The 19,465-nt window shown below is 38.8% G+C and overlaps 1 protein-coding gene across 1 annotated transcript; it reads left to right on the top strand.

The window, feature by feature from the left end:
* The first annotated feature begins 15,842 nt into the window (after positions 1 to 15,842).
* Amigo2 (adhesion molecule with Ig like domain 2) lies at positions 15,843 to 18,370 on the top strand. The gene is made up of 2 exons (XM_026400670.2): positions 15,843 to 16,175; positions 16,536 to 18,370. Exon 2 carries the CDS (start codon positions 16,599 to 16,601, stop codon positions 18,162 to 18,164), a length of 1,566 nt encoding a protein of 521 aa, XP_026256455.2. The 5' UTR covers positions 15,843 to 16,175; positions 16,536 to 16,598; the 3' UTR covers positions 18,165 to 18,370.
* Positions 18,371 to 19,465: the final 1,095 nt, after the last annotated feature.

A 19,465-nucleotide genomic window follows, 5' to 3' on the forward strand; every position in this document is an offset into this window, starting at 1 on the left:
CCCTCAAATATATTTTAAACCAACACAATTAACTTGCATAGTGGCTGTGCTGTAAGCTTATTTTCTAAAGTAGACAACAGAAACTAATTCAAGCATTTGTTAAAAAGCAAATACATCTCCAAAGCAGATAATTATTTAAAAATATGAAATACTATAATATCCTTTAAATGAAAAGTCTGATTTTTAAATATTGGTTTCTCTTAAAGCAAGGGATAGATTTTGCAACAAATCCAAACCATAGACGTTCTGATCCAGACAATGCAAGGTATTATGCTAGGACCTGTAAAGAGTGAGAAAATATAAGAAAACTGCCTCTACCCTTAATGAGCTTAAAAGGACAAGATACAGGGAACCTAAATACATAGAGATGAATTAATTTGTGTGTATAGCTATGCATTATTACATCACTATCAATATGGCCCTATATTGACAGAGTTGATAAGTAGTTAATCCTTCTGTTCTAAAGTAAAGGCAACATCAATTTTAAAGATGAACAGATCTTTAAAATGAGTTAACCCAATTAACTAAATAATGTTTTTATTACTGAGTTATGTTCATCCAATGCCCAATATATGATATAGTCTCTAAATGGCAGTGACAGTAAAATGTTTCTAAAATTTTTCAAATGATCAGATTATAATGCTGCCCAGAAATGGATTTTCCAAGACCAGAGGGTCAAAGTGCAGGTGCATTGCTCAGAAATGTCTGGGCACTGACTCTCTAGGCTCCTGTCTCCAATATGAGGGTGTGGCTCAGAAACTAGGAGAAACCAGTACTGTAAACATCCTCCTAAACTGAGGCATTAAATACAGAGAGTATTTATGTAATTACTTCCTGACAAGTGATGTAGATGTTAAGTGTAGGCCCTGGAATACTGCTGGAGACTAAGCTTCTCTAGTGTCTGACCCAGGGATGAGCCAAAAATTAGAGTTGCCAGAAAAGGAATATAAAATACCCATTAATAGGATAAAGAAGCCTGGTGGAGTGGCTCACACCTGTAATCCCAGTAGCTCTGGAGGCTGAGGCAGGAGGATCAAGAGTTCAAAACCAGCCTCAGCAACTTAGCTAGGCCCTAAGTAACTCAGTGAGACCCTGTCTCTAAACAAAAGACTAAAAAAAGGGCTGGGGATTTTTCTCAGTGGTTAAGCACTCCTGGGTTCACTCCCTGCCCCTCCTCCCCCCCCCCAAATAGGATAAAGAACATAGTTAAATGGTTAACAAAAAGGAGAACATCACTAGAAAGTGAAAAACTTTCAGTTCAGTGGAAAGCCAGCTAACACAAGTGCCAAAGAACAATTAGTAAAATGGTCTTTTGGAGGATGTAAGAATCTTCTGGCACAAAGCACAGTGTAGGTGCTTGCTAAAATTAGTCCAATGAATGAATGAATGAAAAGTACCTCAGTCCCCAGATCTGTCCCCTGAGGCACACTGTTCACAGATTCAGAGTGGTGGCTGTGCCACCATTAAAACAGTGGTTTGTTTTAATGGTTTGTGGTTTTTGTGAAATTTGTAGTAGAAGGAGAAAAAGGATGGAGAAGCAGATACTCCAAAAACTATTTAACTTGGCTCTATGCCATAGCAAACAGTCTTGCCCTCTCCAAGTAAGGCTTGCCCCGTGCTCCTCTGAGCAAAGGAAGCTATTGGTTTAGGAAAGTAGTTCACATGCTTTGGGACAGTTGTGCTAATTCCTCTGGTCACATCTGAAAATATCTAAAACTAGGAACTCAAATGGACTAGTTATACAACAGATTGGACACAGAATAGCTACAGGATAGTGAGCTGCATTGGTGAGTTGGAAACCAGATTAATGGAAAGGACTTTGAAGCAAAAAGGAAGAACACAAAGAATAAAAACAATAGCTAGACCTTGAGGCTTGAAGAATTTCACATACACATGTAATCGGAGGTCCCAGAATGAGAGCGAATGGAGAAAAACAACATGCCATGGGATAATGAAGAGGAATTTTTCAAAGACAAAGTCTTCACTACATAGATTCAAGGCGTAGGATAAAATTGCAAATAATCATGTCACAAACTGAAGACCAAAGATAAAAAGGAAAATCCTAAAAGCAGCCAGAATGACAAGGAAAGAAAAGAAAAAAGAAGACATTATCTTCAAAGAAGCAATATTAAGATTTACAGTTGACTTATCAACAGAGATTATGGATTCCAGAAGATAATGTTTTAAACCTCAAGTGCCTAAAGAAAATGATTGTTGGCCTAGATCTGTAGCTTGCAAAATCATCCTTCAGAAATAAGGTGGAATAAAAATGGTTTCAGACTAACTAGAAGATATTCTTCAGGCAGAAAACAATAATCTCAGATAGAAATATGGAAAGGCAGGAAGGAAAAAAAATTGGAAGAGCAAATAAGTAGATATTTATAAATTACAATTGACTACACAAAATGGTAATTGTAATGTCATTTATAGTATAAAATAAATATATACAATTTATCTGCATGGCAAAAAGAATACAAAATTATGAGGGGCACATAACTTATTATTTCTGTTATTATTGGTATGAAGATTATCATTATTATTATTAGTAGTAGCAGTAGTAGTATTAGTAGTAGTCGTCGTCCTCATATGCCGCAGTCTGGCTGGCTGGGCAGAATAACGTGTGTGTGTGTGTGTGTGTGTGTGTGTGTGTGTGTGACTAACGACTTCTGCAAATTGATACAGCAGGAGAGGGAGCCGTTTATTGTAGGACAACAGAGGTATTTATACGTTTTGCACAGTTTATCTTAATTAGCATAAACTAGATACATCAGTCAACCAATAAGGAATCTCCACACTTAATGGCTCGATTTTGTTATTTCTCAAACCACCCCCTCTGGCATTTTGCCAGGCACCATCCAGACTTGTTTACGAACTCTAACATTCCCCTGGCAAAACGCCAGGTGTTATTTTGACTTGTTTATAGACTCTTACAGTCATAGTAGTAGTACTGGGGATTGAACCCAAGGGCATTACCATTGAGCCACATCCCAACCCTTTTTATTGTTTTTTCTTTTGAAAGAAACTTGCAGAGGACCTGGCTAAATTGCCAAGGCTGGCCTCAAACTTGCAATCCTCCTGCCTCGGCCTCCTGAATTACTGGGATTACTAGTATGTGTCACTGCACCTGCTAGGGGTCAATAGTTTGAAAGGTCCAAGGGTCTACAAGTATCAGAAGAATGACAAAATAATGATTTGTTGTAGTTTAAATATTTATGCTCCCAAATATGCATATTCTAACCCCACAGGGATGACAATGAGGTGAACAGCTTTTGGGAGGCAACTAGATTATGGGGCTAGAGCCCTATGAATGGGATTTGTGACCTCATGCAAGAGACTTAGGGAGCTTGTTTGCTACATCTGCCATGAGAAGATACCGCTAGAAGGCACTATCCATGAGGAGCAGACCCCCACCAGAAACTGAATCTGTGGGCACCCTGATTGTGGACTCCCCAGCCTCTAGTACTGTGAGAAAGACACTTTTTGTTTGAGCTATGTATTTATGGTTTTTTGTTATAGCAGCCCAAATAGACTAAGCCATTCTGTAATAAATCAAGGATATATGTTGTAATCTCTAGGATAACTACTTGGGATAATAAAATAAAATGTATATAAAATTGTACCCACTAGTGACCAACTCATACTCATTTCAAAATGAGTATGAGTTGGTCACTTTTGTTAAAATTGATATATTATAAAGTCTCAACAATTTCAAAATATTGAAATCTTTCAGAATATCTTCTCTTACTACTGTGAAATAAATCAGTAACAAAGATCAATAATAAAAGTAGAAAAAAGCCCAACTTTATTTAAAATTTAAACAGTACATGAGATGGATACCCCAAAAATTAGAAAATAATTTAAACTGAATGACAAAAATATACATTTCAAAGTTTATAGGACCAAACTTAAACAGTGCTCAAAAGGAAATGTGTAGCCTTAAATGTGTATTATAAAATAAAAAAGGTGAAAATGTACTATTTAAGTGTTAATCATAAGAAACTGGAAAAAGAATAGCAACCAAACCTAAGGAAAGACATGATAAAGACAAAAGCAGACATCAAGGAAATAAAAAATCAACACATACTAGAGAAAGTCAAAAAAGCCAGAGTAAGTTTTTTGAGAAGATTAACAGAATGATAAAATTTTAACAAGATCGATTTTAAATAAAAAACTAAAAACAAGTACGGAAGGCACAAATTAGCAACAATAGCAATGATATCCTGGAGGATATCACTATAGATCAAACAAATATCAAACAGATAACTAAGGAATGTTAAAAACAACTTTATGTTGATTAAAAAAATGGGTAATTCTTTGAAAAATGTGATTTACCAAAGTTAACAGAAGCAGAGATAAAAAACATGAATATTTCAGTAGGCATTAAAAAATTCAGCCCATAATTAAAAAATAAAAACTTTCCCAGAAGAAAAGCCCTGGCTTTTAAGCTAAGATAGCTTACGAATGAATTCTCCCAAATATTTAAGGAAGAATTAATGCCTGTTTTTTTGTAATTTTGCAGGATGATAGAAATAAAAGAAGAGCTTCTCAGATTTTTAAAAAATTAGAATAGCATAATTTTTATTTTAAAATTCTGAGATACTTTGTGAGAATGAAAATTACAAATCTACTTTCCATAAAAATTCCTGAAATATTCTTAACAAAATACTAGGAAATCAAATCCATTGATACTGTAAACTGAGGGGGCAGGTTAATCCAGATATGCAAGGATGGTTTAAAATTCAAATATCGTAAACATAATTCAACATAATAACAGAAATACGAATAAAATCTTACTGTTATCTCAAATGCAGAAAAGCATCCAATAAATCGAATATTAATTTGTGATGAAAACATTTAACTAATAGAACTTTCTTAATTTGATCAGAAAAATCTATAAAATATGTACAAGCAAGCATTATTCTTTTTATTTATTTATTTTCTTAGTTTTCGGTGGACATAACATCTTTTTTGTATGTGGTCCTGAGGATCGAACCCGGGCCAAACGCATGCCAGGCGAGTGCGCCACCCCTTGAGCCACATCCCCAGCCTGCAAGCATTATTCTTAACAGTAGAATATTAAACCTTCTTCCTAAACTTAGGACCAAGTCCAGATTGGCCACTGTTGCCACTTTTACACAACACTGTAACTGGAGGATCTATAAGAGAAAGAAATGAAAGTCATGGAAATTGGAAAGCAAAAAGTAAAATCATTGTTTCCAACCAATAAGATCATGCCCATACAAAATTTCTACAAATTACTCATATCTGTATATACTGACAATAAACAAAAAAAATAAACAAAAATAAAAAATAAACAAAAATAAAATCCATTTACAGTCATATCCAAACACTCAAAACACCTGGAAATAAATCTAACTAAAGATGTACAAGACTGAAAATTATAGCATCAAGAAAAATTAGAGTCGAATAAACGGAAGTATACACATGGCTATGATTAGAAGACTCAATATTATATAAATGTTAATTCTTTCAAATTAATATACACTTCCAGCAACCATAATCAAAGTCTGCCTTTTAGGTTTCTTTGTTTTCAGAAATTGACTAATTCTTTTAAACTGTATATGGAAATGTGAAGTACTAGGAAGAGCCAAGGCACTCTTGAAGGACAAATGCAGAGGACTTGCCCTATGAGATGTCAGGAACCCTGATTATAAAGCTATGATACCCAGAACTGAGTGGTATTAGTGGAACAGAAGAAAGAGTACAGAAGCAGACCTGCATATATAGGATCACACATTTATGCCCAAAGTGACCTTACAACATGGTAGAGAAAAGGGTGGTTTTCTCAATAAATGGTGACGGCCAATTGGATATGTAAATGGAAAAAGGTATATTGACTTTACTTCACACTACACAGGAAAGTCAATTCCTAATGGATTGCAGAAATAATGGAAAGTAAAACAATAAAGATTTTTGAGGAAAACACCTTTGTGAACTTGGAATAGCAATTCTCTCTTAAATAGAAAATAAAACAAACAAACAAACAAAAAACATAAAAAGAAAGGAAACAAAAATGGGATAAACTTGATAAGACTCGGAACTTCTGTTCACCCAAAGTGTCTGAATTGGCAATCTGCAGATGGGAGAAAATATTAATCTCCATATTAATTTATGTGTATTACACACATGTATATGACTTTAAAAAATCTCACAAACCAGAATATATAAAGAAGTCTTAGAGTCAATAAAAAAAAGATGGACAGCTCAACAGCAAAACAGGCAAAAGACTCAGTAAAGAGGATGTCTAAAAGAACATATGGGAAATTGCCCAAGTTCATTAATCATTAGGAAATAACAAATTACAACCACAAGGAAATAATACTACCACTAAAATGACTGAGATGAAAAAATGGAAAATAGTAAGTGTTGACAAGGATATGAAGAAAATGATATCTCATTTGTAAGAGAATAAATCAGCACAGCACTTTGGAAAATTGGCATTTAATGCTGGAGCTGAACATGTACGTGACTTGTGACTCAGCAAGTGCATTCTCAGGCATATAGATCTACAACGACACACAAAACATCAGCTGAATTTCTCCAACAGAACCCAGACCCAAGAGTATTCATTCCATTTGTCCAAAGTATAAAAACTGGCAGAACTAATCCATGTGGTTAGAAATCAGGAGAATGTTGCCACTGGAAGGTTAGCAACTGGAAGGGAAAACTCAAGAGGACTTTTAAAGGGCTAGTAAATGTCCTGATTCTTCACTTGGGTGACAGTTACAAGGGCACGGTGCCCTTGTTCAGATAATCCTCTTCCATGCCTGCTACATACGTTGTCTCTTAACTCTCTTTGCCAGAACTTTCTTCTCATCGGAATAGCTGGACAGAATTCAATTTCTGCTTATGTTGCTCAGTTTATTTTCAATATACATATTTATAATTGTATTTTGTTGAGGTTCTGCAAAATGCCGGCTTCTAATGACTTTTTTTCAGGGAACTGGCTTTTCTCTCCAAGGAGCTTTCTGATGATGTTTTTCTGACACATGTTCTACTCTTTGTCCTTTTGGCTTCCTTCTGCATGATCATTATTCTACTTTATATGTGGTGCTGCTCTACCTTTCTGTGCTCTGTAATTATACTAATGAAAAAAAGAAAAGAAAAGAAAAGAAAGAGATTATCTTACTAGAAAACTTTTCTCATTGGGGCAAAATCAGGGTGCCACTGATTACCTGCTTTGTACCTTCTGCCCAGGGATGATAACGCCCCATGCAGCCAATCTGCAGACAGATCCCTCTTATGTCAACGGGTTTGTCATGCTATAATAGCCTGAAACCATTAAACAAACTATTCTCCTTTATTATTCCACATTTACAAAGCATATTTGCATCTATAAATTTGGCTTTCAGAGAAAAATGATTAGGCCAGTATCAAGTTCAGATCCACTTGATTATTACTTTAAATTGATAAGTAGGTGTTATTTTGTTTTATATTTCAAATAATTTTCCATGTACAAAATGAACAGATACCCCAAATACCAAGTTTCTGGATCTGCCCAAAGGAGCTATGTTGAAGCTACCAAGGAGGTCCTGCCTGGAGAGCCCAGGGCCCAATTTTTCCAAGGCTCACCCTAAAAACCAGTAAGCAAACATTTGAATACTCCTTGGGTCAATGGATAGTCTGCTTCTAAAAATAGAGCCAAGGAACCAAGGTATCAGTGTCTACCCAACAAGCGGGATTTTAAAAAGAAGAATAAATGTGTAGACTCATTTTAATAAATAAAATTGAGTGAATGGAAAATTCTACTTCAAAATAAATGTGGACAACTGCCACAAGAAGCACGTTTTCCATCATCCTCCTGTTTCCACCAAAAAGGAAATGTCAGTGAGCAGACTCATCCTCCAGCAACTTGTTCAGATTGGCACCTGACCTCTTCTACACCACAGCTGCCAAGGAAACCTACCCTGGTTTCCTATCATGTATTTTTATCACAATGTAACAAGCATGTAGCAGCATGTCAAAATTGCTCTCTGGAGAGAGTGATTATTATTATTATTATTTGTTTTATTTTGCTTTTTCCTATAGTTCAAAACCCCTCTGGGTACTCTCCAGTGTGCATTGAGATTGCCCATCTTCATTCCTAACTAAGGCCTCCACTGAGGACACTCCCCACAACGTGTCACCTTCAAGTCCCCACGCACTCGCAGAAGCCCAGGCATGCAGACTGGTGGACTTACTCCAGCCTGCAGTTGCTGAGACAGAGGACCACAGAGAGCAAGGCAGAGCTGAGCCAAATGAGGACCTGCTGTACTTTGTTAGTATAAACATATTGTGGTGAGGCACCTCTCCAGCTTTGTTTATTTTGTACATAAACCCAGCCATTAGGCTCAACAAACATTTATTAAACATCTGTGCTTCTATCAGGCCATGTCTGAAGCACAAGGTCAACAAGATATCCTCTTTTACAACTTTCTCCTTCTCAAAGCACTTTTTATCTCTCATCTCAGTCAATCTTGTGGAATCAAGCAGTGCATACGTTAGTACTGCACTTCCATTTTATGAATGGAGAAGGTGATAATCTGAAAGGTTGAGTCACTTAATATCCCAGAGTTAATAAACAAAAAATTCTGGGACTAAACGCCAGGGATTTCAATGCTCTATTTTGCCATATCACCATTTTTTTTTCTAGACATTGCCATTTTGCATTTAATTAGAGTGTTTCAGATCCTTGGTGCATGCCAGGAGAGAGATACTACTTTCCTTTCTTATACATCTTTATGGCTATTGCCATGGAGAAGATGAATCACAGGGTTCATGTTATCATTGCTTAATTCATAGAAAGAATTTTTTCATCTCTGACCATTTAACTGTTTTCCCTAATTTATGTTTTGATTTGCATGTAATTTACCTTGCTGAATCAGATATTTAGTCAACAAAATGAGTAAGATCTAAAATTCTTCAGGTATTTGGAATTTTTGAATACCCCAAGTACATATTGTCTGTTGCAAGTATTTTGGCTCTTGGTTAACTCCAATTTGGAACCGAATTCTGTGACTGTCTTATATCCGATATTTATTTCTAATAATACTACAAATTCCTAGAGAAGAGCAACCATGTTATGGCCCTGGGAGTGTAGCCAAGGCTAACAATATTTGCTGAATGGAATTTAAATGATGGCTAACCCTGCTACTCCCTAAATGGGAAGCATTAGAACTAATGGTTAAGTATGAAACTAGAGCAAGGCAGGCTTTGGTGAGAGAGCTAGTTCTACCACTAATGTTGGGCAAGTTACATACACCAGTTCAGACCCATGGCCCTCATTAGATAATGGAGACATTATTAAACGAGAAGCTTGGTATATAGTGTGACTGAGACCACTTACAATTAAAAAGACTGGTTTCTGTGATCTTTCCAGAAGTCCATTTCCTGTGTTAACATGATGTTTCTTTTCACTGTCACAAACTGAAAGGTCAGAGTTCCAGAGCAAATTGCCCATGGAGTAGCCAGCAAAAATGGCTTGATGTTTGCTAAAAATAGTTAAGTATTTGAGATAGTGCTGACTATCTAGTGGGGAGAGCTTGTCTTTTCTCTCTCAATTTTATTTTATCTTGATGGTGGTTGGTGAATAATCATTGCTTCAGATTGAATAATCAGATTCACCGTTATAAACCAAAGATAAATTAATTACTTCAACAGAAAATCCAATTTTTTAAAAGACATAAAACAGGAGTCTGAATGCTTCATGTAGTTTTCTAAACCAGGTTTGTTAAATATTATCTGTATTTATGAGAGAGATAAAATTAACTCCAGTTTTGAGGGATAGAAAAGCATTTAGGAATTCAATTAGATGATCTCTTCAGGCTAATAATGAGCAAAATGAAAATTAGAGCACTTACTGTTTATGACCAAAATCTTAAGAGGTAACCATAATGGTTTGTTTCATGGTTTCAACACACCGAGTTTTTAAAAACAAATTCTCATTTGAGTATTTCATTCCTAAGGCTGAGAATTCTGGAGTATTAAAGAAAAGGATTTGCTTGTTTCTATCATTACACAATTATGACAGAGGAAAAAAAAAAACATCCTTTGCAAACTTCTCAGGTTCCACACTTCAGTAGATTTATTCTTTGAGCAGAAACTGTAATTTACCAGTGAGATTATGGATGACATTCTCTGATTCTACCTATTTTTCATATACCTCTCAGTTTTTCTACACTAAGCACACAATACTTTTAAAATTAGGAAAAAAAGGTGTTTACTAATTTTTGTTTGTCATTGAAAAAATAAATGGAGCAATGGAACAGGAAGCACTTTACCTCACCAAAGGCTGGCTTAAGGGTATGCCTTTGGAAAGAACCCATAGCTGTTGGGGGTGTGTCTCAACCAAGGAGGTTGAATCTGAAACCTGGGATGTGGACTACTGGTCACTAAGAAATATGCATGTGACTATTATACACTTTATTTTAGCCAGGAGTGTGTGGTTGTCATAGCACTTACATAACTCTCAGACTAAAGAGGAGCAACTGACATGTGGTAGGCACTTAGGAATTATTTGCCAAATAAGCACCTGTGCTAAGGTAGGAGAACAATTATTGTTCCTCAGGATAGAGGCCATCTCATTTCCTGCCTGAGAAGCCAGGGAGGCTTGTGCCTTCTGAAACTACAGAACTTAATCACCAAGTAGGAATCACAATTAAGCAGAAACCCATGAAAAGCTGATGCCCATGACTTTAACCAACTAGAAGTTGTCACTGTACTTTTCTTATCACAAAAATATTGTAGAATAACACACAGATGAGGAAAGAAGAAATATTTTATGATCTATCTATGCATACTATAGAACTGATATACAAATATATTTTTATTTTATGAAAATTAGAATTGGTTCATTTTATAATGTTTTGCTATTTCACCAGATATTCCCCTTCCACATTATTTTGAAGAGCACTATAGTGTACCAGTTGGGTGGGGGAGGGAGGGACTAGCTATTGGCTGGTATCCAAATTACAGATTGCAGAATACTTGCTAAAATCCCTGTGAAAAATTAAGAATGTGCTAATTTTTTTCCTGCTGGAAATGATAGTGCAATGAAAATGTGATCCCTCATTATAATTGAATACTTAATAGATTAAAGTAATCTCCCAGCATTGGAGAACTTGCCTGAAGTTGTTTTTCTTAATGAAGTAATGGATTGACATCATTCACATGAGAGAGTGGAACCTGTGTGTCCAGGGTAGTAAAAACTGACTCAGACAAGAAATCAAACCTTGACATGCTCTAATTGGTTAGTCTGTTCCTGGGCTTGGGCAACAGGGGACACATCATTATCAAAAAAATCATATCAATTTTTTTAATTGGAAGGAACTTTAGAAATTGTCAATTGTCACCCTCAATGAACTCTTGGGATTGTGGGAAGCTAACAGATTTTTACTCAAGTCTAAATCTTAGGTCTCCTCACCTTGTGATTCTAGTAGATTTCCGTACTCATCCTGGGTCTAATACTTTTATAATTGAAGACTCTGAATAAATGGGACTTTGGGCGCCCTGAGCCACATTCTAATTCAAGTGCAACTAAACCAAATATGCGGGACTTTCACCAGGATGATCTCAAACAGTTTTGCAACCCTTAGCTAAAAAACCCTATCCAAATGCTAAAAACATGTTAAGTGAAAGAAGTCAGACATCAATGACCACATATTACATGATCCCATTTATATGAAATGTTCAGAAAAGGCAAATACAGACAGACAGAAAGTAGATTACTGCTTATCAGGAGCTGCAAGGAAGTGGAATGGTAATGATTACTTAATGGGTCTGGGGTTTCTTTTCAGGATGATGAAAAACAATCTGGAATTTAAGGGTGGTTGCTGGGATCGGTGGTGCACGCATGTAATTCCAGCGGCTTAGGAGGCTGAGGCAGCAAGACTGCTGGTTCAATGGCAGTTTCAGCTCTGGCTCAGGGATTAAATGCCCTGAGTTCAATACCAAGTACAAAATAAATAAATAAATAGCACACACACACACTGATGCACGACATTGTGAATAGACTAAAAAAAATCACTAAATTTTTACATTTTAAAATGGTTAAGATAGTGCATTTTATGTCATGTGATTTTATTTATCTCAAGTGAGTTTAAAACAAATGTATCTAGCCTATGCTAATGAAGGTAAGAGACAGACCAATCAGATGGGTGGGTGGGAACTGATTAAAGAGTTGCTCCATCCGGAGCTCTACCTGGGGCAGGAACCTGCCTCCTCTCTGGTCATTTCCAGCGAAGTAAAGGAGTTTCCCGAGAAACAAACTACAAGTTGACAAATGCCTCATGGAACTCAGGGGCTGGAGTCCGAGTCTCCTCTGAAGATATTTTTGGAGACAAATATTTTGGAGACCATAGTTTTGGAGACATAGTATGAGTGAGAGATCTCATTCCATAGCAATTCTTGGGCAATTTAGAAAAACCTGCTGGAGCAGGCCTAGAGAAGGACAGGCTGCTGGGGCACTTCCAGAACTGGTGGGCAAAACTATGTATTTCCTGACTTAAGCCAAAGTGTCCCTGGGTTTAAAAGAAGGGTGGGGGAAGGAGGGACTAGCTATTGGCTGGTATCCAAATTACAGATTGCAGGATACTTGCTAAAATCAATCATGACAAAAAAAAAGTGGAAGTCCTTCATAGCATAAAAAGTTCTATTAAGGTGTTCATTATTGGTTAAGATGACTGAGAATCATCAAACTAGTGCTGTAACAATTTCTTGTCTCATAGTTCTAATTCCTTAAGTCTTGGAATACAACCTAAGAAATTCTGGAAATCACAGGCCTGAAAGAACCCCTGAGATTTCATTCAAATCACTGCCTCTGTTCCAAACACAGAAAGATGTTCACATGACCACACCTGCCCTAGCACATCAGATCCAAAATCATGCCCAGTGTCAATTTACTTTCTATTATCCATTAGAGTCATTATCAAATGGTCAGAATACCAGTAGCTTATACCATGTGGAAGAGGGCTGAGGAATAGCTCTCTGTCCTATTTTAAACTCCTGGAAAGGCAACTTGACCATCTGTCTTAGTACCCATTCAGGTTTGGAACCACTCTGGCAATAACGTTCTTATTCTGTTTAATCTAAATCCTTCAAATGAAACCTTAAGGTTATTTCAACTCCATTTTTTAATAATTTGAAACAGTTGTTTACCATTTGGTTGGCGTGAACATGAAAATGAAGTAATATATGTTGAACACACAACTGAGAGCCTGGCATGTAATCATGGCCCAATATATATTTATTACCACCACTATATTCATTATGACTCTGTCATTCACAAGTGACACAACACACCTCAAAATTATTTAGGCAAAAAGAAGAGAGGGAGGCAAAAAGAAGAGAATGTAATCAAATAAGAAGTATAAGTGTGTAGTGGTTTTCGGGCACTACTGGATCCAGGATCCAAATAAGGGGACTCTCACCAGAGGCCAGATAGGGCTGCCTGATTTTGGACTTTCAGCCTCAAAGAATGTGAACTAAATAAAACTCTGTTCTTTATATAGTACAGAGCCTCAGATATTTCGTTATAGTGATAGAAAACAGACTAGTATAAAGGCAATCTGTTAGAAAAAAGATGAAGAAGGTTAAAAAGATACCAGAAAGATAAAAATAAAATAAGGACATATTTATATCATTATTGAGGTCAAGTCAGTTTTCTTTTCTCCAACTTTAATAAACCCACCTCTTTCATATCTCCTTTCCCATTAACAGGTGGGGAACCCAATTATCAGTTCTTCCAATGATTAAACAGCCTTGTCTGTGGATTTTGAGTGCATTTAGTTTACTTATGCTGTGCAATCACTGCATGTTTCCATGGTATGCCTTCAGCTATAATAACATAACCTTCTGTTTCCATTTTTAAAGTCATTTATTCTTCTTACAGCATTTTTGTATTAAACACAGGTCTTTCTCCTATCTTCATGGTTTTCTCTGAATGGGCTGTTTCTCAGGAAAGTACTGCAAAAACCTGGTCATTTGTTAGTCATTTAAAAAGTCCTCGAGCACTGTGAGTAATTTTAATTCTATTTTTTGGTTAACTATGTTAATCCTATAAAAACAAAGAACTAGAGACCAAATTTTTTTGAAAACTCCAGGGGGTGTGACCTATTAGAAGAAAACCTCAACCTCTGCCCCTCCTCTGGAAGTGAAGAATGGTTTCATGAAGCATTTCAGGCTGCATTCTTGTGATAAAATTCAACTTTCCATGAAACTGAAATTAATCTGAATCAAATTGCCCTCACTTGAAAACACTTTGAATTTACCAGTGCTATTCTGGGTTTATTCCACAGTTAAGTAAACAATGCACATGACTCCATTTAAATTAGGCACTGGCCTCTAAGATTCGTGCTAGCACACCAATTCATTGATGGACAACTTTTCACTAAACTGAAGGTTGTTTGAATGTGGGGTGGAGGAAATTGGTTGTCACTGTCATTGTTTTTATTTTTACGTAATATTACATATTATGTGCCCTACTCCAATTGCTTTTTGTTTTTTCAATTTAGTCTGCTTTTCAGTTGGTTTCCCTATTGCTTCTGCTGTGGTTAGCATCTTCTGTTAGGGTAGTAATTTATTTCTTTTAATCCGGATATAATGGCCAAATGGGTCGTTTGGCTCAGTCAAATCCCATCGTTAAATCTTGGAATTAAGCAAAAATGGGTTTTTAATCGAAAAGCTCATCAGCTTCATGCCCTCTACCTCATTTTTGCATGGCCTTGTCCAGCTTGTACCTTCCCATGCCTGCTGGACCAAAGCACACTGGAGCCCTGGCTCTCTGAAAGGGGACTAAATCCCCCAGCACAGACACCCCTTCTGGGATCAGTCCTGGTCCTGGTCCGGACAGAGTGGCCAGCAGTTTGTAAAAAACAAACAAACAAACAAATAAGTAAATAAACAAAACAAGCAAGAATCGATCTGGTTCTGGAATTTTTTTCTTTAAGGTTAATACTCTTATCTTTGCATTCAAGCTGGAAGGTCCGCTCTGAACCATATTTCCTGCCCTTCGCCTTCTGATTTGGGCACCATCCCTGATGCCGCCTCCTGAGTTAGGAAAGGGATAGAACTTTTCCAGGGAGCAGAGGGGTGTCCTCGCTGTGCCTTCTCCATTCTTTCCCCCAAGCAAAGATTCCGGTCGCCCAGGAGGAGGCAACGTGCTCGAGTCCCCATCCCCCCGCCTCCTCCCCCAAATGAAGGCGGAGACGAAGGCAGCTTTTCTGTTTGGTAAACCTTTAATGCCAACTGAATTTAGCGCTGATAAAGCTCCCTTGGCCCTCGCCCCAAGGCAAAGCGCGAAGAGGTCCGGGAATTGCGTGGACTAGTGAGGGAGAGATGCTACCTACATGGCCACGGCGAAGTGGGTCCCCAAGATCGCGACCCCTCCCTCCTGGACTGGGCGTCTCCCCCTGAGCCTCTCCCGACCCCAACACCACTCTGTTTGGGGCTGGACAAACGGACAGGAGAGTGCAGGGTCTCGAGCTGGGGCCTCGGGTTTGGATCCCCGTCGCAAAGCCGCTCCGCGGGTCGAGGGGAGCCGGAGGAGGGAGGCGGGAGGCGGCGGCGGGGTGGGAGTGAGGGGGACGCCGGCCGCCTCTCCGATTGGCTGCGCCGTCGCCCCCTCCAGCTCCGCGGGCCCTACCGAGCGCCGGGCAGTTCCCTCCTGCGGCTTCCGAGTGGGGTCCTGCAAGAGCGAAGGACGCGCAGGGGCGGGACCGACCTCCGCGCCCGCACCCGACTCCGGGCGCGCGGGGATAAAACCCCGGCGGCGGGCGCGGGAACCTCAGGCCCTGGGGCCTCCCGAGCGCGGAGAGGTGGGGCCGGCCCGACCCGCCGCCCGCGCCCCCGCCTCCTGGACGCGGCTGCGGGAGCGGGGCGCCCAGCGCGCGGGCACAGGGTGGCCAGAGCGCCGAGGCGGTACCTTCAGCGGTGCCATGAGAAAAGCCCGGGAGAACCAAGTGGAGCCCGCCGAGAAGACTGCTGCGCCCGGGGTTGCTGCTGCCGCCGCGGCTGCTTGAAACTCCCGAAGTTGACAGACAGCGAGAGGCTGCCTCCCCCCGGGAGCAAAAGGGAAAGGATCTCGGAAGGTGCCAGAGACGGACAAACAGACGCGCAGACCTTTAGAAAACACCGCGGCCGGCGTCCTATCTCCGCTACCCGTGAGGCTTCCCAGCTCTGTGAGTTGTTTTTCTGGACGGGGGTTTGCTAAGTATTTCCGTTTAATTGTTCGTAGGATGCGTTTGTGTATTTTTTGTGTTTGTTAGAGGGAGTTAAGAATAGAACAGGATGCACCCCTTTAAAACCACTGAGTTTCTGATGGTGAGACAGTTATATTGAGACAATGTGCCTGTAATGTTGATAAGCAGGAATAACCTAGGGAAAAATGAATTTAGTAGTAAAAAGGCAGCATAGAGCTCCCTCGTATGAAATGAACCCCATTTCAAAAGTTATTGGAAAGTATAGCATGACTCTTGAGGGTTAACCAGCGATAATTAACTTATACTCCCCCCCCTTCTTACATATTAATTATTTACCAGGTTGACTGGTGGGAGGCTGAACTGGAGAAAAAGACTCCTGGAAAAGACGCAGAGGCGACCATAATGTCTTTACGGTTACGCACACTGCCCACCCTGCCTGGAGTTGTCAGACCTGGTTGCAGAGAGCTGCTGTGTTTGTTGGTGATCACAGTGACCGTGAGCCCTGGTGCCTCTGGGGTGTGCCCCACCGCTTGCATTTGTGCCACTGACATTGTCAGCTGCACCAACAAAAATCTGTCCAAGGTGCCCGGAAACCTTTTCAGACTGATTAAGAGACTGGATCTCAGCTATAACAGAATTGGGCTTCTGGATTCTGAGTGGCTTCCAGTATCGTTTGTCAAGCTGAACACCCTAATTATTCGTCATAACAACATCACCAGCATTTCCACAGGCAGTTTTTCCACGACTCCAAATTTGAAGTGTCTTGACTTATCATCCAATAAGCTGAAGACAGTGAAAAGCGCAGTGTTCCAGGAGTTGAAGGTTCTGGAAGTGCTCCTGCTGTACAACAATCACATTTCCTATCTTGATCCTTCAGCGTTTGGAGGGCTCTCCCAATTGCAAAAACTCTACCTAAGTGGAAACTTTCTCACACAGTTTCCTATGGATTTGTATGTTGGAAGGTTCAAGCTGCCAGAACTGATGTTTTTAGATGTTTCTTATAACCGGATCCCTTCCATTCCAATGCATCGTATAAATTTAGTGTCAGGAAAACAGCTAAGAGGCATCTACCTTCATGGAAATCCATTTGTCTGTGACTGTTCCCTATACTCATTGTTGATTTTTTGGTACCGTAGGCACTTTAGTTCAGTGATGGATTTTAAAAATGATTACACCTGTCGCCTGTGGTCTGACTCCAAGCACTCCCATCAGCTGCTTCTGCTCCAGGATAGCTTTATGAATTGCTCTGACAGTGTCATCAATGGTTCCTTCCGTGCACTTGGCTTTATTCATGAGGCTCAGGTCGGGGAAAGGCTGATTGTCCACTGTGACAGCAAGACTAGTAGTGGAAATACAGATTTCATCTGGGTTGGTCCAGATAACAGACTGTTGGAGCCAGATAAAGAAGTGGAAAACTTTCATGTGTTTCACAATGGAAGTCTGGTTATAGAAAATCCTCGCTTTGAGGATGCTGGAGTGTACTCCTGTATTGCAATGAATAGGCAACGCCTGTTAAATGAGACTGTGGATGTCACAATAAACGTGAGCAATTTCACTGTAAACAGATCCCATGCTCATGAGGCATTTAACACAGCTTTTACCACTCTTGCCGCCTGTGTGGCCAGTATCATTTTGGTACTCTTGTACCTCTATCTGACACCGTGTCCCTGCAAGTGTAAAACCAAAAGACAGAAAAATATGCTAAACCAAAGCAATGCCCATTCATCTATTCTCAGTCCCGGCCCTGCTAGTGATGCCTCTGCTGATGAACGGAAGGCAGGTGCAGGTAGAAGAGTGGTGTTTCTGGAGCCTCTGAAGGATGCTGCGGCAGGGCAGAATGGGAAAGTCAGGCGCTTTCCCAGTGAGGCAGTGATGGCGGAGGGCATCTTAAAGTCCACGAGGGTGAAATCCGACTCAGATTCAGTCAATTCAGTGTTCTCAGACACACCCTTTGTGGCTTCTTCTTAATTGTGTGCCTGTAATTGTATGATGTCATAATTTAATCTCTCCATATTTAACTGTGTGTGGTAGTCTCCAAAATAAATAGTAGGGCAGAAATTGTGGGAGGACTTTTTTTTTTTTTGTAGTTTGTTTGAGATCAAACCAAATAAACAGTCTATTAAATGCTTGATAGGAAATGAGGTAAAGCACTTTGGTTCCCCCAAGGTGCCAGAGAAAGATGGGGCTGTTTTCCAAAGTTTTAAGTTCTAGATAACTGTATCTTAATCTTTAGCATCACTGATGCTGCCAAAGCCAGCCCAAAGGTGATATTATCCTTTTATGCAGGACTCTTAAAAAGAAAAAATGAACTACATATATTAGTGCTCTTTTAAAAAGTAGACTTTGCTAACTTATTAGGATCAAAGTTAACTTATTTTTTAAGGAAAAGTATTAGTGTCCTGCTTTATTTTTCAAAAGATATAAAGGAAGCATCAAGCAGCAATGATTTATAAAGCATAAAATTAGATTTGGGAAGTAGCCAAAATCATCATTTCAGACCAGAATGAACTAACTGCACTGATAGAATTTACTGGATAATGCCATATTTTCTACAGTGTTAAGTAAGTAGTGCAAGGAAGGTACATTTATTTGACTGTCTTCTTTCCATTCTGTACATTCTCTCCATTCTGTATCCTTGTACAAAGGATCTCATTGAAAATTTAAAGTCGTCATTTGTTGACAAGAATATGTGTTAATACCAAAATGTCAGAGTAACTTCTTAAAACTTTGTTTTAGCAGACTAATATTTGTTCATAGGCTTGTGTATATGTAAATCTTAAATTATATAATCTATTAAATAGACCCTGCTGTAGTGTGCTTTGGACATTTAAATTAATGTAAATATATGTATTCTGTGACTTGATGTTTTGTTTTATTTGGCTATTTAAAAGCATAAATCTAAGATGTTTTATGTGATACGATATGTGCTATTTTGTGTCAATCACCACCAATAGCAAATTTCTCTCCAAAATTCTTGTAGTTATAATAGAGAATTTATCTTTTAGAGGGAGAAAATGCTTTAATGTGTTCTAGACCAATTTATGCTTTCTGTATCACATTTTACTCTGATATCATTATGCACTTCAATCAGGAAGATACTCGAATTTCAATTTTGCTACAGATGAGAGCCTGGGAGATGTCCTCATTATTTCCATCTCTGCTTTGAGGTAATCAAGTACCTTCTCTGGACCAAGGTTTTCTCAGCTGTAAAATGAAGGTGTTGGAACAAATGATGTTTAAGTTTTCTTCCCACATTGAAATCTATGATT

This window comes from Urocitellus parryii, chromosome 5 (genome assembly GCF_045843805.1).
Source record: "Urocitellus parryii isolate mUroPar1 chromosome 5, mUroPar1.hap1, whole genome shotgun sequence".
Taxonomy (NCBI): Eukaryota; Metazoa; Chordata; class Mammalia; order Rodentia; family Sciuridae; genus Urocitellus; species Urocitellus parryii.